At 45.0% G+C, this 26,210-nt stretch overlaps 1 protein-coding gene across 1 annotated transcript in view; it reads left to right on the top strand.

The window, feature by feature from the left end:
* Positions 1–25,723, top strand: part of eys (eyes shut homolog) — a 364,937-nt gene extending 339,214 nt beyond the window's left edge. Inside the window, exons 45-50 of the mRNA XM_063191194.1 lie at positions 897–1,063; positions 2,348–2,492; positions 8,639–8,813; positions 16,421–16,593; positions 19,840–20,001; positions 24,094–25,723. Coding sequence (XP_063047264.1) covers positions 897–1,063; positions 2,348–2,492; positions 8,639–8,813; positions 16,421–16,593; positions 19,840–20,001; positions 24,094–25,289 — 2,018 coding nt within the window. The 3' untranslated portion in view covers positions 25,290–25,723. The remainder of the gene's footprint in view (positions 1–896; positions 1,064–2,347; positions 2,493–8,638; positions 8,814–16,420; positions 16,594–19,839; positions 20,002–24,093) is intronic.
* The last annotated feature ends 487 nt before the right edge of the window (positions 25,724–26,210 follow it).

Raw genomic sequence — 26,210 nt, 5'->3', positions numbered from 1 at the left:
GGGTTCCCGGCCCCCACTTTAAAAACCACTGGGCCTAGCCTACGTATAGCTGTCTTGTCAGGGGCTAGCGAGGGCTGTTTAATCAAAAGACGGACATCTGAATAAAAGGAGTGGTGGTGGTGGTGGTGGTAGTGCTGCATCGGAGGCTGGGCCCTTCTACTACGTACAGTACATCCCTCTGCTCCATCCAACCACTCCCCCCCCCCTTCGGCACAGACAGCCTCCTGGGATTACAATTTAGCATGATGCATCGTGGAGCTGCGAGAAGGAGACAGCCGAATGAATAATGAAGCAATTGTAGTTGGGGCTTTTGGAGTTGGGGTGGTGAGGGTGGGTGGAGGTGGGGGGTGGGGGGGGATTGTGGGACGAAGAGTACAGTAGAGGACAAAATCAAGACATGGATGAAATCGTGAAGAAATATGAAAACCGTCCCCCAAAACTCACCTGATAATTGGTCTGATAAATTGCCGTCGTCGAGTCATCAGCTTGGGTTTAATTTTTACATTTCCCACGCAGGACGAGGAGAGAGATAGAGAGAGTGAGAGAGAGAGAGAGAGGGGGGGGGAGAGAGAGAGAGAGAGAGAGAGGGAGGCTGTGAGTGATGTTATCGGGACAAGGCGTTTATCAACTTCTGTGCCAAGCGTCTTTTCTCCACCTTATCTTTCTTTACATCGCTGACGTGTGTGTGTGTGTGTGTGTGTGTGTGTGTGTGTGTGTGTGTGTGTGTGTGTGTGTGTGTGTGTGCGCGCGTGTGTGCGCGCGCGTGTGTGCTCACGTTCGCGCGTGTGTGCGTGTGTCCATGTGTCCCTGTGTGTTATCTGTATCTATACTTCTATATCTGTCTCTGCGTGTGTGTGTGTGTCTGTGCCGTGTGCCCCATGTGTGTGCTTGAGAAGGTGTGAATGGAGACGACTTCATGGTGCTCGGCATGCGTAACGGCCGCATGGTCCACAAGTTCAACCTGGGCTCAGGTGTGGGGACGGTGGTGAGCGATCGCCTCAACCCCCGCCTGCCCATCCACACCGTGCGCTTCGGCAGACACTTCAGGACCGGCTGGCTCAAGGTATGATCTGCAAAGCCTCAGATTCATCTTCCAAATAATACACAATATTGTTGTTTGTTTTGGCTCGCTGTGTAGTGTTTTCATCCGTCAGTGTCTGCTGCAATAGCAGACCTGTATGTGTTTTGAGGTACAGTGTTGTGTGTCTTGACTGAATGGGTGGGTGGATGAGTTCGTGGGGTAAACAGTCAAAGTCAGTTTCCTAGTAACAGTCAAAATCGGAAATAATTTCTCAAGGCAAGCACTTTTTTATTATTTATTTGCTTTCATTTTATTATTCATGGTCTTGAGTTTTAACAATTTTACCGCCTTTGTAGTTTTCTTATGTATATGTGTCGTAGTAGTTCTCATATGACTAATAACATTGCAGTTTTACATCTCCTGTGATTAATGTCAGACTGCAAAATTTGCCCCCTAAACCAGTATTTCATCTTGTAGTATTACTGTAAATCTAGCTTGGCCTCCTGTGAAAACATGATAGATTAAATGTTAAACTGCCTATTGCCTCTTTGCCACTGTCGGTTTTCTGGTAGGCCTACAGCTCGACACAGCGTGACTCGGCCACCACTTTTTGCTTCGCGATCGAGCTGTGTCGTGCCTATTCGAAAAGCAAACATGCAATCATGACGCTGTACATCTAACCTCAGAAGATGAGGTGCTCAAAGCAAGAAGATGAGTGCATGGGTTTCTACATGGAAATAAAACAAACAAATAGAAACTGACTAACTGAGTCTTTTCTTGAACTTAAATACAAACCATTGATACACAAGGGGCAAAGTGTAGAATATACGCTATTCTGATATGTCATACCATAGAATAAGCCAGCTGCCAAATTGTGACACTGAGATTGCCACCAGCCACAGCCAAGTTTTACCAGCATTCGGCCGGTTGGCAGGTGCCAGTATCAAGCCCAGCTTCCTACCAACGATCGACCCGACCCAACCCAACATGATTTGGGCTCCAAGCTGTTAGCCATGACGACAAATCCATCGCAGCTTCACACTTTTGCAAGGAGTATTCTGGAACAGTGCAAAGCAGGGAAAGACAAGCAATGGCAAAAAGCAGAGCCGGTGTTTCTTTATGAAGCAGCTCACTTGTGTCTGCGTGCAGTGCACAAGAAGAAAGTCTTGTGGGATTTTAAAAGGCTGACGTCAGCTAGCCCTGCTTCCAGCCGTCACATTACTGCACTATTGTTTTTCTATCTCCTGATGCCTCAGCTGCTAGCTACTGCTGCGGTCCCCCTTTGTGTCAGGGCTTGTTCTTGAATAATGCCAATATCTGTTGAAGGTTGACGGCCAAAGCAACAGGACGGCGCTGTCTCCGGGGCAACTGGCTGGCTTGAACACCTTCAGTCAATTTTATGTCGGCGGATACAATGAGTACACTCCTGAACTGCTGCCAGTTGGGGCCAGGTTTCAGAACGGCTTCCAAGGTAAGGAGGGCTGAAACCCAGCACAGCACAACACAGCACAGAACACAGCACAGAACACAGCACAACACAACACAACACAACACAACACAACACAACACAGCACAGCACAGCACAGCACAGCACAGCACAGCACAGCACAGCACAGCACAGCACAGCACAGCACAACACAACACAACACAACACAACACAACACAACACAACACAGCACAGCACAGCACAGCACAGCACAGCACAGCACAGCACAGCACAGCACAGCACAGCACAGAAATGAATGGGGACACCCCCACCTCCTCATCCAACACCACCCCCTCTTGTTGTGTATGTAACAGAGTACACCAGGGACTTTTTCTCCATTCCATCAATGACAGGGACGGAGGAAGGAAAAAAAAAGTCTCAGTAAAAACATGGCATCGATAACACTACAAGAGAGAGGATGATGTGCCACCACGCTGAGGTGTCATGGGCCGTACGGATGTAAGTCCGGGCCCTCTATCCTATCCCCATATGAATTCCTCTTTAGCCTCCCATATGTCTCCACCAGCTCTTTAATCAAACAAATGTGGGGTGGGGTGGGGTGGGGTGGGTGGGCTTCTCCGCTGATTGTGTCCATGTGCTTAATCACTGCGGCCCCAGCCCAGGCAAGAAGCGCCGCGTGGAAATCGATTCGCCTCCCCCATAAGTCACTCAGACAAGGGGGCGCCTTTTCACATCATCTTTTTGTTATAATCAGTGTCGGTCCTGCTGCTCGCCAACGCAGCTCTACACACACACACACGGCCACACATGCACGCGCACGCACGCACACACAGACACACACGCCCACACCACACACACACACACCTTATGACACACACATACACACACACACATGCACAAACACACACACACACACCTTCAGACACACACACAGCACGCACACACACACACACACACACACACACACACACACACACACACACACACACACACACACACACACACACACACACACACACACACATGCACACACACCTTCTGACACACACACACACGCGTGCGTATCTGCGACCTTTGGGCAGTCAGATGTTGTGGCTGCCGAGCGGCGTGAAGCCTCTGCGAGCGCCTCGTGGCCATTAGTGCAAGCCGCATCATCCCTGTAATGATGACACACACACACACACACACACACACACACACACACACACACACACACACACACACACACACACACACACACACACACACACACACACACAATGTAATGATGATAACTGCGCGCTATTGCATCATGATTTCGCGGGCAGCCCCTCGCACACGGCGGTGGCGAAGGCTATTATGGCCCCAGCTCATTGCTGTGAAACGTTTTGGTGCTTAAAGTCGAAAGGGTGAACAATTCTGCTTCCATTTGATGGCGGGACTAATCGTTTCGGGTTGCCATCATCAGTGGCGCTGTAATAATCGTTTCACGTTTTTTTCTCCCAAAACAGATGAGGGCCTGTCTTCTCTAAGAGAGAGAGAGGCTCATTTCCAAAAGAATGCCCCCGCCGCACATGCTGTATGATGATGACACACTCTGCTCATAGAATGAGCACATGAGTCTGCTCTGCTTGTGTGTCACAAGTCCTTTCACCTCCTGTTATACCAGAGATTCTTTAAGTATATGGAGATATGCCAACATAATAGGTTGCTATGGGCACCTAACGTGACCAGGTTCCGGTCTGCCTAAAGGGGCGTGTCATAATGCTCCCAGCATTGAATAGAACAGTCCTTAGGTCTGCCTAGGTCTGCCTAAAGGGGGATTTCCCCCCCCTCCCCCTTGAAATTGTAGAACCTGGAAACAATGGGCCAATGGAACCACTCTCTCTCTACTGTCTCTGGTTATACCTTACTGCAGGTAAAGATGACCTTACTACAGGTACCGGTATATATACCGTATATTACTATATGCACATAGGTCAAGTCAGTTACTACTACAGTAGTACTAATAGTAAATATTGCCGTACAAAGGCAAAGGACAGTAAGTACGTATTTGGTCGAAATTGACTTACTAGTGAAAATGGTCTTCATAACACCACAACAAACCCTAATCGTCCAAATGTGTGTCAAATGCGTATGCCAAACTTGCAGTAAATACCAATACCACTATACTACTAATGCTACTACACACAACACAACACAATACTACTAATGCTACTACTAGCACTAGTACTACTGAGACCAAAACTGTGAAGGCATTTTTACCAGTTTCAATGTTGGCGTAGTTACCTCACTTTGTCTTTGTACGGCAGTAATACTCACCATCAAAAAAGACAGAAAAAGTTAAATAAAAATCGAATCAGTCCAGACCCAACCACACAGTTCATTGTGCGGGACATTTTTTCACATCACCCCCATATCCATACACTTTGAGAGTTGAATTTGAACACTCTCATACAATTTTCAGCTGCTCTCAAGGTGTTGGGTTATCCTCAGCAACATGTGGGCTACTGTGCTGCCTCCTCTGCTGTGACAACCTGGGTGGTACCAGATCTAATGATGTTTCTTAGCGCCAATGTTGCCAGATGGAAAATGCAGAATTATCGTACCAAAACCTCAGAATTATCGTTTTTGAGGGCTTTCTGGACAGAAATGATCGTACAAGACTCAAATTGCTGTTTCAGGGCATCTAAATGAACTGAATGACAAGTCTGAAATTATCGTAAATATTTTTTTTTAATCTTACAGAGGACAAAATGGACAAAATTATGGTACAAATACGATAATTATCATACATCTGGCAACACTGCTTAGCGGTCAGCCATGTTGTGCCACCAGCTCACTGCAGCTAAACTTGTGTCGTGGCGTGCCCCACGAGACTGATGATCTGCAGCTAAACGCGTGTTTGCCCTCAAGACTGATGAACTGCACAGTGGGTCACACGCAAGTCTGGTTTAAGATGGCCCAGGGCCCCTAGGCTACAAGTTTCTGTAAGGGCACCCCCTGAAGGCAAATGTTGCAACAAAAGTACATAGGATAACATGTTTACCAACTGTAGAGAGGAGTATTAAATAGATTCAAAACGACACTCAATTTAATTTTTCAATATTTAAAGAAATTGAAAATACATTTTTAATATATTTCTTGTCACAATTCTGTAATTTTTCACTTGGACAGTCAGGGGGCCCCTGGCAGGTGGGGCCCCTGGGCTGCACCTATATCTAGCCTTTGCTATAGTCCCGGCCCTGGTCACGCGGGGCACTGGAAGAGAGAGGCGCAGGCAGGCAGGCACATTCACACATGTAATTAGCTTCCCCTGTGAGCAGCGACCCCTGACTCCTGACCACACATCTCCTCCTGCCTCTCAACAACCTTGCATCCCCTCACTACTACTGCTACTACTGTGGCCTTCCCAATCGGGCCCACCTGCCTGGTCATGGCTAACTGTAGGAACATACTGTGGGTGTTGAAACATCAAGGTTCTAGCATCAAAGAGAGACAGAAACAGAGAGAGACAGAGACACACACACACACACACACACACACACACACACACACACAGCCCCATGCGCCCCCCTCCACACACACACCCCCCTCATTATCATCCCAAATCCACTGAGCTCCATCCTCACTGGTTCACTCATATTCCTTCTGCTTCGTTCGGCTGCAAAATGAAATCAAATACTAAATAAACAAAAGGGAAGAGAAAAATCAACCTCTCTCTCTCTCTCTCTCTCTCTCTCTCTCTCTCTCTCTCTCTCTCTCTCTCTCTCTCTCTCTCTCTCTCTCTCTCGGCCACTTTAACCTCTCCTGCTCCCTGGCAGACGGCTGGCATGATTGTGCGTGGGCGCACCGCACCAGCGAGAGAGAGAGAGAGCGAGTGTTGAGCCGAGCGGTGAAGCTCAAGGAAGGCTGCCACTGTGTGGGGAGAGGCGGTAGTAGTCCATGCCATCCAGCCATGAATATTCATGCAGTGGCCATGACATTTTCCCCCATATCCTGTGCACATGAATCACTAATGTGCAGGAGAAAAGATAGCAAACGACAGACAGAGAGAGAGAGAAAAGAGAGTCAGCAAGGGGAGAGAGAGAGGGATGGACAGAGGAAGAATGATAGATAGAGAGAGATAAACAACAAAAAATGATGGGAAACGACAGATAGAGAGAGGGAAGGAGAGAGGGGGGGAAATGAAAGAAGGAAGGAAGGAGAGAGATATTTAAGAGAGAGAGAGAGAGGGAGAGGGAGAGAGAGAGAGAATCAGAGATATGGAGAGATAGGGATGGACAGAGGAAGAAAGATAGATAGAGAGAGATAGACAACAAGAAATGATAGGAAACGACAGACAGAGAGAAGGAAGGTCAGGGGGAAATGAAAGAAAAAAGAAAGGAGAGAGATATTTAAGAACAAGAGAGGGAGAGAAAGAGAGTCAGAGATGGGGAGAGAGAGGGATAGACATAGGAAGAACGATAGATAGAGAGATAGACAACAAAAAATGATGGGAAATGACAGACAGAGAGAGAGAAGGAGAGATGGGGGAAATGAAAGAAGGAAGGAGGAGAGAGATATGTATGAACTAAAGATGGAGAGAGAGAGAAAGAGAGAGATATATATAGAGAGGGATAGAGGGAGAGGGATAGAGTAAGAGAGGGCTAGAGAGCAAGAGAGAGATGGAGAGAGAGAGAAAGAGAGGGAGAGGGATATAGCAAGAGAGGGAGAGTGAGAAAGAGAGAGATTTGAACATCATTACAGAAGCAGTCTATAGGCCTTGGCAAGGAGGAAGGAAGTCCTACTGTGCTTCCAAGCCTGATGCTTCTGCAAATGCGGTATGAAGCAGTCGTGCTTGCTATTGTGCATGTTGAATGTGGATCTTTTTTCCCCCTCTATCCTCCTGTCTTTCTTTCTTTCTTTCTTGCCTCCTCCCGCTGTATAATACAGGAGGTGGTGGATCATAAAAGCGATGGATTAAAATTCAGAAAAGGTTACAGCTCCCAAATTTTTGGAGGTGAAGCCAAGCGTGGTGCCGCGCTTTTGTGTAAAGTCAGGTCATGTAGAAAGGGCTTGCGAGGAGAAAAAAAAGAAGGCAGAAAAAGAAAAAGAAAAAAAGAAACATTATTCTCAATTAAAGCAGTTTCTCAGTCAGAGCTGGTGAACCAAAAACTCATCAGCGAGGTCCTTCAGCGACCGGAAATACACTGGGCCACGCGATCAATAATTTGATTTGCATAGATTTGGGATTTGCATACTCGTCATTTGCCATCGACCGCCCAGATCAAAAGCAGTTTTTTTATTGGAGGTGTAATTCATCCCTTTGCTCAGGAGTACTTTTCCTTCTTTTTCTCTTCTTTCATTTCCCTTTTGAAGGTCTGACATAATACTTTAAGGCACCGGCAGGCTGCTATCAGTGTTGCCAGATTTGTCTGATCAAATCCCGCCCAGAAGGTTCTCAAAAACCGCCAAAATGCGCTAAATTCCGCCCAATTTCAACAAATTGCATTGGTTTCTATGGGCACAAAACGGCTAAAAAAAACGCCAAATGGCCAATTTTTCCCGTTTTTACCCCCACACGGCCATCCCAAGTAGCCCAATTGGGCGGGCAACCGCCCAATCTGGCAACACTGGCTGCTATATTGCTCCGAGTCTGACTGTGATGAAAAATGCAAGGCCCATCTCAGATATATGGATTCCACCCTTGACACTTACTCTGCCTCCCTGTCCCCCTCTCTTTCTCTTTCTCCCCCCTCCCTCTCTCTCTCCCTCTCTTTCTCTTTCTCCCCCCTCCCTCTCTCTCTCCCCCTCTTTCTCTCTCCCCCTTTGTCCCTCTACGTTTCGATCGTTTCCCCTGTCTCTCTTCATCTTTCCCTCTCAATCTGCTTTATCTTTTTCTTTCCCTCTCCTCTCTATCCAACCGATTCTCCTCTCACCGCACATCTCTCTCTGTCTCTCTCCCCACCTCTCTCTCTCTGTCTCTGTCTCTCCCCCCACCTCTCTCTCTCTCTCTTCTTCTTCTTCTTCTTCTCTCTCCACCCACCTCTCTCTCCTCTCTCTCTCTCTCTCTCTCTCCCTTCTTCTTCTTCTTCTTCTTCTTCTTCTTCTTCTTCTTCTTCTTCTTCTTCTTCTTCTTCTCTCTCCTCCCACCACCGCTCTCTCTCTCTCTCTCTCTCTCTTTCTCCTCCCTCTCTATTCCCGTAAAGGTTGCATATTTGATTTGCAATTTCGGACGCGGCGAGATGGGCGCTTCAGGGCTCCGGGCCAGCCGGAGGGCCATCCCATCAGTGGCCGCAGCGTGGGCCAATGCGGCGTCAACCCCTGCACGCTGGTGCACTGCCACAACGGGGCCACCTGCGTGGACGCCGGGTCCAGCGTCTAGAGAGTATACTATTCGTCATTTCATTATACTCTATAGTGTCTATTGGGTATACTACATATGTGCCATTTCATACTCTATAGCAGGGATGGGCAACTGGAGGCCCGGGGGCCACATGCAGCCCGCCTCCTCATTCAGTGTGGCCCGTAGATAAAATGTTAAAGAAACATAATGACAATAATATAATATAAACATTTTTTTTTTTAAATCAATCTGTAATAATTATACTGTTGTTGTCCAACAGAGAACACTCCTACTCCTACTAACATCGGCAGTCAGTAAGCAATCAACGGCACATCGAAGCCTGTGACTCTCTCTCTCTCTCAGATCTCTGGACATGTGGCACCCCCCGATGGTGCTGATGAAAAAATGTGTCCCTCCTTATCATGGAAGTTGCCCATCCCTGCTCTATAGCGTCTATTGGGTATACTACATATGTGGCATTTCATTATACTGTGGCATCTATTGGGTATACTCCATATGGAATTTCATTATACTCAGCGTCTGTTGGGTATACTATATATGTGCCATTTCATTATACTCTAGCGTCTTTTAGGTATACTACATACCGTATGTGGAATTTCATTATACTCAGCGTCTGTTGGGTATACTGCATATGGGCATTTCATTATACTCCAGTGCTTAGTGATTGTACTGTATGCCATTTCATTATACTCTATAGCAGTGATTCACAACCTATGGGTCGGGACCCAACCAAAGATCCACAGTGGGAGTCACAGAGCCCTCTTGAGTTTAAGGGGCTTTAATTTTGATACCATACGTATATAGCCCATGTTGAATAAATGACAAAGCATTTAAACTAATATATGCATAGAGGCAACACAATGTAAGTGATACATTAAACAGTTGTTCTATATTTGACAGAAGACAAATTCAGGAATAAAATGATAATTAATAAGTATCATGTGACTCCCTCTCGTGCGGCCGCTCGCGTGATTGGGTCACCATAGCTTACAATGGTAAAAATATGGGTCCCTGAAAAAAAAGGTTGGGAACCACTGCTCTATAGCTTCTACTGAGGACTTTGCCTTTCCACTTCTTCAAGCACTCAAAGCGCTTTACATTCCATGCCTCACATTCACCCATTCACACTCTCATTCACACACCGGTGGCAGTGGCTAGCCTGGTCCTGACCATTCCATAATAGTACCATTTCATTTCGTATTCATGTTCTGGAGGTTGTTTGATATGACGCGATTGCAGGAAGTGGTAAGGAAATTTTCGGAGAAATCAGGATAAGTTGTTGAACAAACATGTCTGACGTCTATCTTTGGCGATGTAGGACCGTTTAACAGACATGTCTGACAGAACATCCTACCGTAGGATAAAATTACAATGTAGGACTGTTTTTCATAACACCGGCCAAATCCTACTGGTCAACATCGCCCCACAGAAAACAGTTGCCAGACGTAGTGCGGAGCCAAGTCTCGTGACGGAGGACATAGTTTCCCATGGGAAACTATACACCATTTCATGTCAATCCAGCACCTAGTGAGTCTGCTACATACTGTATAAGGCTTAAGCCATTAAATAATACTTTAATGTCTAGTGAGTAAACTGCACACCATTTCATATCACTGCAGCACCTGCATTATACGCCATTCCATATTACTCTAATGCCTCTTTTCCACTGCTGGTTTTCTGGTAGGCCTACTGCTCAACTCAGCACGGCTCGGTCGCCACTTTTTGCTTTACGATTGAGCTGTGTTGTGCCTATTCGAAAGGCAAAAACTGGCGGACGCGTCGCACTTTGTCGAGCTATAGGCCTACCAGGAAATCGGCAGTGGAAAAGAGGCATAAGTGTCTGGAGATTCCCCGTGCAAAATTAGGACTTAAAAAAATAAATTAAAAAATATTGCCCATTTCACTGTGCATTTCTTCCCCACAAGAGGAGAGTGGCGCGGTGTAGCGTTTATCAATTCAGACAGTAGCCTGTTTTATATGAAGAGTTGGGGATATTTTCGGATCAATAACTAAGGAAGCGCAGTGAAAAGTTTCCCATGGGAGGAGAGCAGACTGACAAGGTGTCTGTTTTAATGAAGTTAATGGCGAGGCGAGGCATTTAGAATTTTGGCAAGATGCACAGGGTATTTTTTTTAAATCTGTAGGAATCATCATGCCAACTTCAGCATAATCTAGTGGTCAAGTCAGACGTGCCTATATCGGACGTGTAGAACATTGGGGCGACTGACTTGACAACCAAATGCGATAGACTTAACGACTGGCTCTTGACTTGACAACCGAATGCGATAGAACTAACGACGGTGTCTTGGCCATAGCAGAAAACTTTGTTTTAGCCATTAAAGCATTGAAATAATGCCTAAAATAACTTTCAGACAGTGTGGCAACCGTGGTAAAAGTGGGATAATTGACTTCACGGTGTGCGTATAACAGGAAAAATAATGCACACCGAGGTGTAACGGCCACTCCGCTTCGCGTCGTGGCCGCATCACCACCTAGGTGTGCATTATTTTTCCTGTTATACGCACACCGTGTCGTCAATTATCCCTTACGTATTGGACAGGGGGGCCCTTTTAGACGACTTTGTCCTGGGTTCGGCCAAAGCTGCCAGCGGCCCTAGCCTGATTATCATCGACGTTCAAATCTCTTCGAGACTTAGTCTGACCAAGAGCATAACAATTAACCCTTTGAGGTGTAAGGACTTTCCACAGGTTCTTCTAGAATTTTATTTGAACACCCTACTGCTCCCATGGACGTCTGTGTTAAAAATCTTGCAAAGTCCTTATATGAAAACTCAAAATTTGGGCAAAATTCCAATCACATATTCGTGATGATAGAGTTCTACTCCTCAAAGGGTTAACATTTCCCAAACGTAATGGTTGACCTTCCTTCCCTCATTTGCTGATGGTTGATGCTTCCCGATATTCCGTATTTGCGGGAACTCAGAAAGTACTTGCATTGCTCTTGAACTGTACTAGTTGCAACGCCGAAGGTGTTGCGTCACTAGGAGGGCGCGGCCTGGCTACAGCGGCCCTGCGCATACATGACTAATACTGCACCTGTGCCTCAGTGAGCATTACATACTTCATGGTCCCAGCAGGTGCTGTATCTACTGATTGCAATGCAAATATAAATAATAATACAATGTAATGCAATGCTGCTATAGGCTGAAGGGTAAAGAGAAGACACAGGACTGAATAGAGGAGCAAATAGCTAATAGCTCTAATGACGGGAATAAACACACCAATAGAGACGATGTATTGCTTGTATGCAGCTGCATGTCCAATTACCTACAGCTTGAAAAGCAAAGCAGTGAGTGCAGCATAAAGACGCACCGGTGCAAATAAGGTATAAGGAGTGAGCTCAACAAGCAGTGTTGCCAGATGTGTCTGACCAAATCCCGCCCAAAAGGTTATCAAAAAACGCCAAAATGCGCTAAATTCCACCCTATTTCAACAAATTGCATTGATTTCAATGGGCACAAAACTGCAGAAAAAAACGCCAAATGGCCAATTTTTCCCATTTTTACCCGCAGACGGCCATGCCAAGTAGCCCAATTGGGCTGATAACCACCCCATCTGGCAACACTGGCAACAAGGCCAGTGGAATGCAGTAATTACACAGCACTCCTGCTACTGTTCCAGGATATTCCATCATATGCGACTGCTCGAGATGAAAGGCTAATCTTTTAGAGTAGAGCAGGGTTTTATTTTATGTATTTTTTATCAGCCATCTACCATCCGAGCAGTGCACAGTAAGTCACACTGGCATGGAGCACACTGGACGTGTTACAGTTTGTGTGTTACATTTGATTATTTGCTGCTGAGCACATTGCCTCATCAGTTTGAGTCGTGACGCACAGGCAGATGGAGCACTCTGCATATGCTTTATATGGAATAGGAAAGCTGTACAATAGAAAAACAATGTAAAGGAGCTGTACAAAAGATGAAACTACAACATCCATGATATTCAAGGGCCAGGATCGGCAATTACGTTTTTTATGACAATGGCATCGTGGACCATGGCCATGTTTTATACTGTGGAAAAAACTTTTTTTTCTTCTATTATATTAAAAAGCAAAGTTATTTAACCCTATACAAATACATTATTATAAAGTGTTACCAATGTATTTAACAACGTCAGACAGGCTTTCTGTATGCCAGAATGCTGACTTCGCAGAGAGTGCATCTAAGAATTAAAACATGAGGTTTCAAAAGTATAGTAAAATAATCTTTCAAATAATAAATAACATCACTCCACGGGCCAGATATAATTCATGGCGAGCCAGTTTTGGGCCCCGGGCCGCTAATTGCCTTCCACTGTCCTAGGGAGTGAAACATTCATGTAACCCTAGGGATTATTGTTATCCAAAGGACTAAAAGTTGGAGTTCATTGTCTCAGGTGACACAGAACATGTTTTAATGTGGTGTGATGGAGTGGCCATCACTCTGGTTGTGTGTGCGCTCTTACGGTCATACCAACGAGCCTAGCTCTTTAGTGTAGTGGTCAGAGAAGTACCCCAGTCCCCTGGTTTTCCATGAGCACCAAAGAAAGCAGACATTCAGGGGACAGCGGCAGCATAGTGCATACTCACCCAATTTAAGATTAGGACAGCAAACAATTCCCCCTTAAACAGAGCAGGCAAAATGCCGAGGAGTAGCCCATGCCATGTCATACACAACAAGGGCGAGCAGGGGAGGTGGTGGATTATGAAGAAGCGAGCAGCCAAGGGTTGGGAACAAAACAGAGGACTTTCAAAAGGTGCCAAATTTGGAATTAACCAATATGAGAAGCAAGGAGAGTTGATTCTAGAGCACCTGAGACAAATAATAAGAAGCAAGCTCTTAAACATACTCACATGCTGGGGACCTCACTCCATGTGGGGCCTTAATCCTGGACCCCACATGTTTTCACCCCTTTTGTTTGGGTAGTTTTGTTGTTACAGGTATAAGTAAAAGTGTAAAAACATTTCCTCACTGACAGGTTAGGGTTAGGGATTGTTTTGGTTTGGGCACAGTTCAGCATTCTTTAGCTATTGGTAGGGTTAATGTGGGTAGCCATGGCTCAATGGCTAGAGTACTGGTCTTTAAATCAGAGAGATGCAGGTTCAAATCCCACCCTTACCAGCACCATGGCGAAAGTGCCCTTGAGCAAGGCACCTAACCCCACATTGCTCCAGGGCCTGTAACTAATACCCTGTACCTAATATTAATTGTGAGTCATTTTGGACTTTAAAAAAGCGTCAGCTAAGTGTAATGTAATGTAATGTAATGTGAATGGAAGGGTCCCACAAGGGTCGGGCTGTGTGTGTGTATGTGCTTGCGTGCATGCGTGTTAGCAGGCATGGCTGAGAGGAGTGGAGCAGTCACTTACATTTGCATTTCAGCAGGTGGTACCTATCCTCATTACATTAGCTTTAGCACCCTCTAGAGTGTATTAGCTTACAGTATAGTAGCAAGCGCCTCATTTCAGCACCATGTGCTGTCTGTCACCCGCGAACAGGAATTTAAATGCACAGCTGTTTGGTCTGTGTTGAGCTTTATTGCGATGTGTGTGAAACATGTAATGTAGTATCCCTGTATAGTTGTTCTTATTATTAACTCGACACTAGTCTTTAGATGTTGGACTATCCTGTCTTTTCACATTCAACAGAAGTACTCCGTTGTCAGGTGCAGCGCCAGGAGCGAAGGAAAAGCAGCCTTTTGTTTGACACTGGAATCAAAGTAGGGGTTTTTTTTTCACCTTGAGGTACAGGGCTTCTCATAGGTAATTAGTGAAGATGTCTATTTCAACTGCGTTATACACCTCATGGGCTCTCTCAGCACTGCAGTGTTAACTTTAATATTTCTCTACCTTCAGTGCCATGAAGACCAAGCTGATATTACTCTTACGGGACTCCTGTGTTATATCCAGTTCTTTTTCTTCTGATTTTCATTTTGTAATAAACAAGAGAGGTACACAAACATCCCAAGACATGTCGCTATCTAGTCGTATGAAAGCAACCGGAGGCTTAACGGGAAAGGCTTAGCGGAATCCCTTCCCCTCTCTCTCCTACCCGGCTTCACTCCCACCGCAACCAATCAAAGTTATTGTGTTGTAGCGTAGCGAGCTGCAGGCGAAAGCGGTGGGGATAGACTGTGCTTAATGTGGTGACAAAATGACATGTGGGGGTGGCTGCCACATCAATCTCAGTGGCATCAGGCGGAGCTATAGGGGGGGCAAGCAGGGCATTTGCCCCAGGGCCCTCCTGTATTGGCGGTGGGGTCCCTATTGCGACCTTGTCAGGCCATATGAGGGCCCCTATCATTGTCTTGCCCTGGGGCCCTGTGTGTGATTGTTCCGCCACTGCTCAGAGGCATCAGGCTCGGCATCAGGCATCAGACTGGACTAGGCTGGGCTGGGCTGGGCTGGGCCGTCTGGACAGCAAGGCTGATTGAGAGAGTTCAGGTCAGCTTACAGCATCCTGTCTCACTAGTCTAATTAGCTGAAGTGAAGGTGTGCCGTGTGCGTGTAACGTGCGTGCTTGCGTGCGTGCGTGCGTGATGAGTGTCCTGAGGGAGAAGCTGAAGTTGAATATGCAAGTAGTATCAACTGCATTTCCGTGTGTTACATGTTTATATTATCACATTTCTGTGGGCATTACACAAATACACTATATTGAAGTAAGTTGTCACTTCATGTAACATAAAAGAGTGGGTGGCCAGGTGCCTTAATGCAAAGGTAAAAAGAAACAAAATGGACGTGAAGGTAAGCACATTAGTACGGTACATTCTTTGGCGCATATTTTAATTCAGAGAAATGTACTCGTTTTCCGCCGTTATGCAATCCTGCCCACATAAGATGAGATAACTAGCGTTTCCCTCCACAGCTCGAGCAATTACCAGATAGCATGTACTCATTAAAAGCTGCCCTTGTCAGCAGCTTCATGTACTAAGGGGAGAAGTGCTTACAGAAAATCTGCCGTGTTGGCTGGCCACAAGACCCCGTGAATCTGTTGCTGATGTCGTGGTTGTTGCGCCCTGTGATCCACTAACCCACCTCATCGACGCAGATGGGTGTCCAAAGTTATGGTGCGAGAAGACTTGCACCCTGTTGCAACCCTCCTAGCTTTGACTCTGCCATATCCAGAGGGTATTCATGTGCTAACGGGGGTATTAGAACTCAACTCACTGACGTGCTGTCCTGCTACACTTATTACTCCCCTATTTTAGCCATTAAATGCATAAAGTAGGCTATGTATCTGCAGGAACAAATTTAGAGCTGTTTTGTCAAAGATACACTCTACTTCTCTTCAGCCCTATGTGGTTATAATCATGTGAATATGATTAATTGTAATGCTTGATATATGAAGCTGCCACTTCTAAAGCGTTTCTCAATGGCTCAACTAAAGCCCTCCAGGGGGCGTGGTGGTGGTGCTTAGTTGCCATTGGGAGGCATTTGTCCTTTTTACTTTTTAATGCTAAGGGGGGTGTTGGCAGGCTAATGATGAGGTTAAGGGGGCATTGGGAGGCTTATGATGAGGTCTACGGGGCGTTTATTCAAAAAAGGTTGAGAACCACTGTTCTAGAATGTTCCCCTGTGTAGGTCTATAGATGCTGACATGCATGTATGGTCTTCCTCTTCTCAGCTGCCAGTGTCTGTTCGGATGGAAAGGAGCCTTGTGTTCCGAGAGGGTCTCTGTGTGCGACGCTGAACACAGTCCCCCGCCCCTGTGCGCGAAAGGTTCCACCTGCGTGCCACTCCCCAAAGGATACACCTGTCTGTGTCCGCTTGGCACGGCCGGCCAGTTCTGCCAACAAGGTCAGTCAAAAGTCACCATTGCCTCTTTTCCACTGCCGCTTATCTGGTAGGCCTACAGCTCGACACAGCGTGACTCGGCCACCACTTTTTGGTTAACGATTGAGCTGTGTCGTGCCTATTCGAAAAGCAAAAATGGTTGCCGAGTCGCGCTATCAAGCTGTAGGCCTACCAGATAAATGTATCAGATATAGGTCAGTGAAAGAGAGACAGGAAATGAGTGGGGAGAGAGAGTCAGGTAAGGATCGGCAAATGCAGGACTGGGACCCGGGACGCCGGCGTAGTGGACCAGTGCCCTACCATTAGGCGATGGTAGGGCCGTCCATCCTCTTCTTCCCTTCTCCTTCTCTTCCTTTCTCCTTCCCTTGTACTTAATCATTGTGACTGCAGAAAGAATTGGCTGTATTGTCATTTCGCCAACAGCTAGCTAAAGTTGTCTTTTTCTTCTTCCTCCAAGAGGCGAGAGAGGTAAACCTGTGGGATGGGGAGTGGATTATACCCACCCAGCTGTTACTGAGCCTCTCTGCCTCAGCTGCGGCAGAACAGGACACCACATCACATCCGGCCACCCTTGCTTCTTACTTAGCCAGACTATCACAAGACACAATGGACTGGAGGGACAACTTCCCCTCTGCCAATTCAAATAATTTGAAATGTGTTCTTGGGAGGCGAAAAAAAAAAACACACACACACTTGTCTTGACTTAATTGAAAAGTAAGCTTTGGCAGTATGCTGAACTGTTTCTGTAAGTGGTATCCTATTACAGCGCAAACATTTGGATCTTATTTTATATTCAAGTGGTGGAGTTAGTGGAGGATGCAATGAACACAGCATGCTAAAATGACTGAGACTATCAAGGAGGTTGTCTGAAGAGCTCAAAATTCACCATTCAGGGCGTTTTCGTTTAAAAACAAATAAATAAATAAATCTCATAGGTTATGGCATTCAGGTTCAGTGTGTCCCCTGTTTTAAAGACCAGAAAACGCCACTGGCTGAGAGGCTGAAACAGACAAGTAGTGGGAGTGAAGTGCAGAGGTGGAGGCCTACTGTTTTACTGTGGCAGTGGGAGCATAGTAGCCAAGTAGAAATGCTCATGTACTCTACTGATGTACTAAAATGCAGTACCTGTACTTTATTGGAGTGTTATTTTTTCCTCTTAATTCCACTTTAACTTCACTACATATTTAATACTTTACTACTTTTATACTTTATGGTTTCATACATTTTTATATACTGAACAGTAAGTAGTTTATGAACAGTAAAGCAGGAGTAAGTTAACCTGAAGGCAGTGGTTCTTACTTACTGTATCATTGAGTGGTTCACTTGTTTACAGTTGCACAGCAGGGACTTTTGTACTTTTGTTTTCAGAACTTCAGTAGCAGTTTTCAAATAGTTCAATTTGAACTTTCTGTACTTACTTTCAGTACTAGAGCAGTATTTCTAAAACATGTCTACTTGCAATACTTAAGTACAAGACATTTTGACAACTTTTGTACTTCCACTTGACTTCAGTATATTTTAGAAGAGCACTTCTACTTCTACTCTAAGCTAGTTTCTTGATTTAGTACATGCACTTCTACTCCACTCCTCCAGTCCAGTACTTAATATTACTGGTCGTGGTTCAGGCCTACTACCTTGTTGTGGAAGTGGGAGTAATATCATGGTGGAGGTTTACTGTCTTGCTGTTGCTCTTGTCATTGGGAGTAATGTTGTGGAGGAGGTGAAGGGTTCTTTCCATTATGCATTCCATCCTCGAGCCTGTGATTGTGGCCTTGCGTTTTGCTGACGCCCAGCATCGGTGGAGGAAACAATAAAGTTTCCCTGCTGTCAGCCTAGCCACAACAACTTTAGGGCGACTATTCTTCATTCACCATCCCAACGATTGCAAATGAGAAAATTATATTAAAATTGCCCTTTTGCGAGACATTGAAATACACTTATGTCGTCAGTGATGTCATCACAAGGCCACAAGCAGGCAAGGGAACAAGGGAGGGCGGGAGTTAGGATATTAGAAAGGACCCGTTCTGTCTCACTACAGCTCTTGTTCAGGGCAGAGTGAGGAGTTGGGAGCTATATTATTTCTCAAGTCTCCCACCACTAAGCTACTTCCATTCTGAAATCTGCCTTTAAAAACCTGAGGTGGGATTTCCCCCCCCCCTCATTTGTATTCACAAAATGTTTCTTCTGTGATGCAGAAACAACACAGTGCAGAGAACTATATCCCAGGCAGATAGTTAGAAAACATCGGCGCAGAGCTTGGAAACACAACAGTAATTAACTATAAAAAAGTGCAATTAGAGAGTTCCTGGATGGGAACATCTTTTGGTCAAGAAAATGTAGTGTTCAGCATTCCGAGTGTGTAGTAAGTGTACAGTATCTGCCATGGCAAGCTTTCCGTCACCGTCAGCGTTCTTCCTCTCCAACGCATTGAGTGCTCCAGTGGGTGGATTTAGATAGAAATACATTGTGGATATGGGCGCTGACCTTTCTCTGCACTGGATGTCTTTTAAACACTCTTTAAGACCCTTAGAGGGCACAAGAGAACCTTAGAATTGAATCTTTTTTTTTTTACCCCTGGTCTTCCTTTTTACTCTGGACACTAAAAGATTGGAGTGTCTAAGAGCAGGGCTTACATCTCCAGGGGGCCTGGGGGAACTGAAGAGCGGAGCTGGGGATCAGAGCTCTGGGCTTGGCTCTCCGCCGGGCGCTTCCATCGCCTCCCATCCCCTCCCCTCCCTCAAGTCGCTCTGGCTCTTCCTCCCCCATGTGTCCCTTGCTTCAGTCGCCTGGTGTCAGCAAGACGCTAAACCCTGCCCCACAGAGTCAGCATAAAGAGAGAAAGAGGGAGGGAGAGAGCGTGAGAGTGAGAGTGAGAGTGAGCATATGGGTGTTTTCATGGCCAATTACACCAAGAAAAAGCCTTTTACCACATTCTAAGCATTTCTCTCTCTCTATTTCCCAGTGTTCTCTCCACTCCCAGTTCTGCTGTTAATGGCATTTATAAAACTGAAGTGGATCTCAAATCTTCTCTATCTACTCCACAGTCCATGGATATATCCATACCCATTGCAATGTTTTTGTCATTTCAATTTGCCTTTGTCTTTATACTTGATTGTTGGTTTATGTACAGTAATAATCCATTGGTTATGAGAAAATGCCATATGTGTAGGTTCCTTACACATAGAATAAGACAGAGATTTGATGTCTGGTGAGTGAAAAATGTATCGTTTTGCTTTTGTGATGTTACAGCTTTGAGCATCAGTGATCCCTACTTCAGCGGTAACCTCTCCTCCTGGATGTCATTCACTCCCGTCAGTGTGAGGCACAAAACGCACCTTCAGTTGCAGTTCCAGACGCTGGCACAAGAGGGCATCCTGTTTTACATGGCACAGCATCTCTCAGCTCGAGCAGGTAGGTCACACATTCATATTCATAGACATACTACACTACCTTGTGTACTAAATGTGTGTACACACACACACACACATTGCTAATCATTTTATAGTTGGTGTTTATTAAAATTGTATTTAACAAAGAAAACTACATGTAGCCTAATAGAAATGTATTGCTGCCTGTTCTCAAACAGGTTTGTAGATAAAAGTCTGTGCAATGACACCTGCAACAGTTGCCGAATTCAGAGTAGCCGTTAAAAGCCAATGTACAGTATGCAAACACCAGAATGGACATCAGTCACATCTAAACAGCTTGTATTTATCCGTGCATGCTTTTGTGTTACATTCTGCTGAGATCAGCCAATGATTACAGGGATGTCCCTTTATGCTGTTTGTACTGTGTGTTTCAAATAGGAAAAAACGTAAAGTACTCAATTGGAACAGGCCAGCTGGCTTTTTAAAATAACAAACAATTTCAATTATTCACCAGTAGGCTACATAGCTAGTTCTAGGAGGAGGGCCAGTGTAGGCCAGGGCCCCTGGGAGCGTGTCTATGTTCCCACAGCCCATTGGTCCCATATCACTAAGACTTTTAACATTAATATTTAGGCCCATTGGTCCCACGGCTTATACCTGCTGGCCCATGTTCCTACATTTCTACGAATTTATTCAAATTTAGGCCCTATCTCCCATGGCAGGGAATAAGACATGTTCTCTTAGTTTACTTGGACACGTGGGAACATGGAGTTGTGGAACATAGGGCCTATATTTGAATAATTTCTTAAAAATGTGGGTACATGGAGCAGCAAAAACAAGCTGTGAGACCAACGGGCTGTGGCAACACAGAGCTGACCCCGGGCCCCTTGTAGAATTGCTCCTAGCTGGCCCCTGTGAGCAGAGGCGATTCTAGGGCAATGTGGGGCCCCAAGCGGAAATTCAAAGGAATGAACATTTGAAACAAAATTGCCACTATATATATAGTAAAGTGTGAGCTGTTATTCACTATATAGGGGCTTGGCTTGCCTGGTGACAAGATTCACCTCTGCCTGTGAGTAGCACTGAGCAGCCAATGATTCTGGACCCAGGAGTTACAGCAGTGACCATCTATTATAGTGGGGTCGTAGGCATGTGCATTTTTTCTCAGTCATTTCAAATTTGTGTTAAAGTTTGGTTTTCACTCCCAAGTTGAAGTTTAGGGTCTATAGAACAATTTGGGTTCGAGTGTCAAACACACAGATAACAAAATGGCCTGCAGGGGGCGCTCTAAAATATATAAACTGCTATAACTTTTTATTAGTTTAACCAAATTTAACATATGAGGTATGCATGGATTCAGCATTAAGATGAGGAGCTGGTGAGCTACGTATTTGGTTACCAGATTAAAACACACTATGTCATAAACACACTTTTAGCCCATGGACAGCAAAATTCAGGGTTTTTTTTAGATAAAGGGTGGAAATGCCCTCCAAGTTGCAATGAAACATCATTTATTGTTACAAGTTATTGTAAATTAAGCCTGGTATATCATTCAACTTGATTTGTTCAGAATATCCCTGAAGCACAAAGATACCTAGGATACCTATACGCAAATATGGCTGCATAAAGCCTATGTGATATTTAGGACCCAACTTGCAACTTTGAGTTCATGAATTTAGGATCACGAGTATCAATTTTTTTCGATGAAGCCATATTCTATTCACACATAAAATCACAAAAAAAAACGTTATATCTGTAAGAAAATAAATCAATAATAATAATAATAATAATAATAATAATAATAAGAGTGCATTTCCGGAGAGACAATGCTATTGGTATGCTTGCGGATTATGCACACACACACACACAGAGCTGTTGTATACACACACAGAAACATGAGGGAAAGAGATAGAGGTGTGTGTGTGTGTGTGTGTGTGTGTGTGTGCGTGCGTGCGAGAGAGAGAGATGTGTGTGTGTGTGTGTGTGTGTGTGTGTGCGCGTGCGTGCGTGCGTGCGTGTGTGTGTGCGTGCATGTATGGAGATGCTTCAGGTGCCTTTCAGGAATGGGTGTGTAGGGAGAGGTAAGGGTGGGATTCGAACCTTCAACCCTCTGACAGACCCTACCCAGTAGGCCACTGCCACTTACTGACAGCAGAGGTCTAAAGTTCTACAAGGCTGCATGTGTGTGTGTGTGTGTGTGTATGACTGAAGATTCTAAAGGTGACAGTTTGGCAGTCAATAGCTGAGTAATATGTGCAGCCTTATTTTTACGCTGTCATATCTCCAAAAGTTTTGCAAGTTGTCAGATGATATTGACACACAAATGGCACAAACCTGCTCTTCATGTCAACGCTGAGATCACTTTTCTTGGCCAAATGGTTCAGTCAAAAAATGGACATATTCAGGCCTATGCGCTGAGCTGTTCACACATTTTTTTGTGAGTGAATGGGGTCACATCATAGGGATTTTAAAACTGCTCTCTTTGAAACATTTTTAAGAGTTGGCTTATGATCTTCACACAGTTTGTACTCAGAGCCAATACCTCTCTAACAATGCCTTTACCTAGTTGATACAAAAACCCCAGGACAGGTCACCTCTCACTCTAACTGCCACAGTTTGTGACATTATCATCTTGACCATTATACCATTAATTTCAATGAGGGGGAAAACAGAGAGAAAACTGAGGGAAAACAAGTCTGGTGAACGAATGAAAGGTGGTAGGCCAGCAAAAAATACTCCACCCTGAGACCTTTTCGAGCCGTTCGTTTTGGCACTCGAACCGTGTCTCTATCTCGAATGCTGCAACGATTCAAAGCCGTCGTACTAATGAATGGCGATTCCCATATGCCGGGGTGAATGGAAAAATGTAGAATAATAATAAACTGTTGATGAACAATTAAAATGCTTTCCCGCAAGCATACTAAATAAACTGTTGGAGAACAATTAGTATGCTTACTGGGGGCAAGCAGAGGCCTTTGGCAAGCATACTAAATAATACTATAGGACTATTTCATACATGGTAGACACAATCATCTGCTCTAAGAACTGTCCATTTGTTACCAGCGTAGTTGACAGGAATGAAAACCGTTCTTATCTGCATTTGCCAGAAATGCCTGCCAATCTGGTAACAAATGAACAGTTCCCAGATTTGGACTACACTACCAAAGCAATGCAGTTGCCAAAGATGTTTTCCAACTAGAGGTGAAGTGCAGCTGTACTAGTACTTGTACAAATAGACCTGCCAGATCTCGGTGCAAGTGCATGAAGGCAGAGTTAAAGTGCACACATCTGTGCAAGTGCACATACAATTTCTAAGACAGACCACTGACTGTTTTTGCATCTGTTCTCTGTCATAGTTATTGTAGAGTGGAGTATTGGAATAAATGTTAGCCCTATGGTCTTCTGTTTACTTTTTGAATGCAAGAAAAAATGATGTTCCCCATAGTATTTATCATCATCATCATCATCATCATTATTACTATTATTATTATTATTATTGATTTACTTTCTTCCAGATATAAAGTGTTTAAGTTGTGAATAAAATGATGGCTTGATTGAAAAAAAGCTGGTACTCATGATCCTAAATTCATAAACTCAAAGTTGCAAGTTGGGTCCTAAATATCACATAGGCTTTATGCAGCTATATTTGTGTATATGTATCCTAAGTATCTGTGTGCTTCAGGGATATTCTGAACAAATCAAGTTAAGTGATAACCCAGGCTTTATTTACAATAAATTGCAACAATGAATTATGTTTCATTGCAACTTGGAGGGCATTTCCACCCTTTATCTTAAAAAAGCCCAGATTTAGCTGTCCATTGGCTAAACGTGTGTTTATTACATAGTGTGTCTTTAATCTGGTAACCAACTATTTAGCCCACTGGTTTCTCCTCTCCATGCTGAATCCATACATACCTCATATGTTAAATTTGGTTTAACTAATCAAAAGTTATAGCAGTTTATATATTTTAGAGCGCCCCCCGCAGGCCATTTTGTTATCTGTGTGTTTGACACTCGAACTCAAATTGTTCTATAGACCCTAAACTTCAACTTGGAAGTGAAAACCAAACTTTAACATCAATTTGAAATGACTGAGCCTATTACGACTCCACTATTATCCTTTTTCTCCGCACAGGGGATTTCCTGAGCGTATCTCTGACCTCAGGGTATGTTCAGCTGCGCTACAACCTGGGAGACGGCACCTTCACGCTGCGGTCCAGAAACAAGGTGGACGCCAAAGGTCGCGTGTGGCACAGCCTGCAGACGGGCCGAGAGGGCGCGTACAGCTACCTCGTCCTGGACGGACAGGCAGTCACCCGGAACAACACTGAGGTCATGACGACCCTCGACGTGTCCACAGACATCTTTGTGGGAGGGGTGTCGGACCTGAGTGCCGTCTCTGCCAGCGCGGTGGAGAATGAACCGAGCGGCTTCACCGGCTGTATCAGGGAGGTCGTCGTCAACGGACATGACCTTGACCTCAGCGAAAAGGGGGCGACGGGCGGTGCCAACATCGGCGACTGGGATGGAACGGGTTGTGGGTACAAAGTCTGCCAAAACGGCGGATTCTGCCGCCCTGTTGGCGCCACCTCATTCACCTGTGCGTGCCTGTCCAACTGGACGGGCCCTAGGTGCGAGCAGTCCGTGTTCTGCGTTGGCAACCAGTGTCGTCACGGCTCCCTCTGCGTCGCCAACGCCACCGGCCGCTCCTACACCTGCATGTGCTCGCTCGGCTGGAGCGGGCCGTACTGCGACGCGCCCGTCACCATGGACGCCGTAAGGTTCGTGGGCAACTCCTACCTGAAGTACAGAGACCCGCAGTACTACCAACGCAACCTCAAGTACACCCAGATATCCCTCAACTTCAGCAGCGGCCGCGAGGACGGCGTGATGGTGTGGATGGGCCGGGCGCAGCGGGAGGACGACGACTACCTGGCCTTGGGGCTCAGAGACGGCCACCTCCAGATCGCCATCAACCTGGGAGAGAGGATCCCCGTACCGCTCCTCTACCCAAACGCCAGCCTGTGCTGCAACACCTGGCATCACGTCACTCTCATCCACAACAGGACCCTGATCCAGGTGCTCCTGGATGGCGAGACGGTCCTCTTTGAGGACGTGGATCCCTTCGAGCGCTACGTTGCCATAAATCACGACGGCGTTTATTATTTTGGAGGCTTTGAGCTCAACCGAGACGTGTCAGCCATAACATCTGGTCTGTTTTCTTCAGGGTTTCAGGGTAGCATTAAAGATGTGGTTTTATTCCAAGATGCTAGAAAGCTGCAGTTTCTACAAAGTTATGAGGGCTTCAATGTTTACAAGGGAGAAGATTAGCTAATTAAATATTTATAACTTAATACTACTACTCATATTTTTATTTTTGGAGCTTGTTTTCCCCAAACGATAGAATAGAGATTCATTCAGATCTTTTACTCATTTATAGTTTCTTTTTTTTTACTCTGACTCACAGTACTGTACAGTTTCTTTTCTTTTGTCTTAGAAATCGGTTGTTAGACTACTGCACAATATGCCTCTAACTTTAGCATCTAGTGTGTATAATTTATTTATTATTATTACTAATTGAAAGTTGTAGTCCTAATTTGATATAAGCGTTGATCCTGTAATTGGCCATAGGTTTCCTTGAATTGAGTACATGATGGTGCTGTCATCCTCTCTTCATTTTCATGCCCAGACTTGCGGTAGCAGTCTTTGCTTCTGTTCACACCAAGTTAAAATATAGAAACAGTACTGATGTCAAAAAAAGCATTTGTAATGATAGCACATGTATCATTATTTATTGTTTTCTATATGTCATGGGTTAAGTTCTCTCAGTCCTTATTATAAACACTGGAGTTAGTCGCTAGATAAAATGTATTTTTCACAATCATTTTTTTATGAACAATAAAAGCCTAGCTTTATTATTATGAACTGTACACAGAAACACAAGGTGCTGGGTGCACACTTGATTTATAATGTGCATGACGAGCCAAAATGTACAAAGACAATAATTACCTTAAAACAAACAGGGGGCAATATAGGTACAGGGGGAGGGAGATGGAAAAGGACATTTAAAAAAAATACAGGAGAGGAGAAATAACAGCAGAGAGGTTGATGGGACTGGAATTTAAATCATGCAGAGTAAAAAATGTTCTTATTGACTGTTTCATAGATATGAGCAATGACTGCTGTGTGTGTTGTCAGTGCAAGCAAAACCATTAAAAATGAACCTTTTCATTTCCCTCTGAATTAAAAACA

The sequence above is a fragment of the Engraulis encrasicolus genome, chromosome 24, assembly GCF_034702125.1.
Source record: "Engraulis encrasicolus isolate BLACKSEA-1 chromosome 24, IST_EnEncr_1.0, whole genome shotgun sequence".
Taxonomy (NCBI): domain Eukaryota; kingdom Metazoa; phylum Chordata; class Actinopteri; order Clupeiformes; family Engraulidae; genus Engraulis; species Engraulis encrasicolus.
This window is presented reverse-complemented; position numbering and strand designations above follow the sequence as displayed.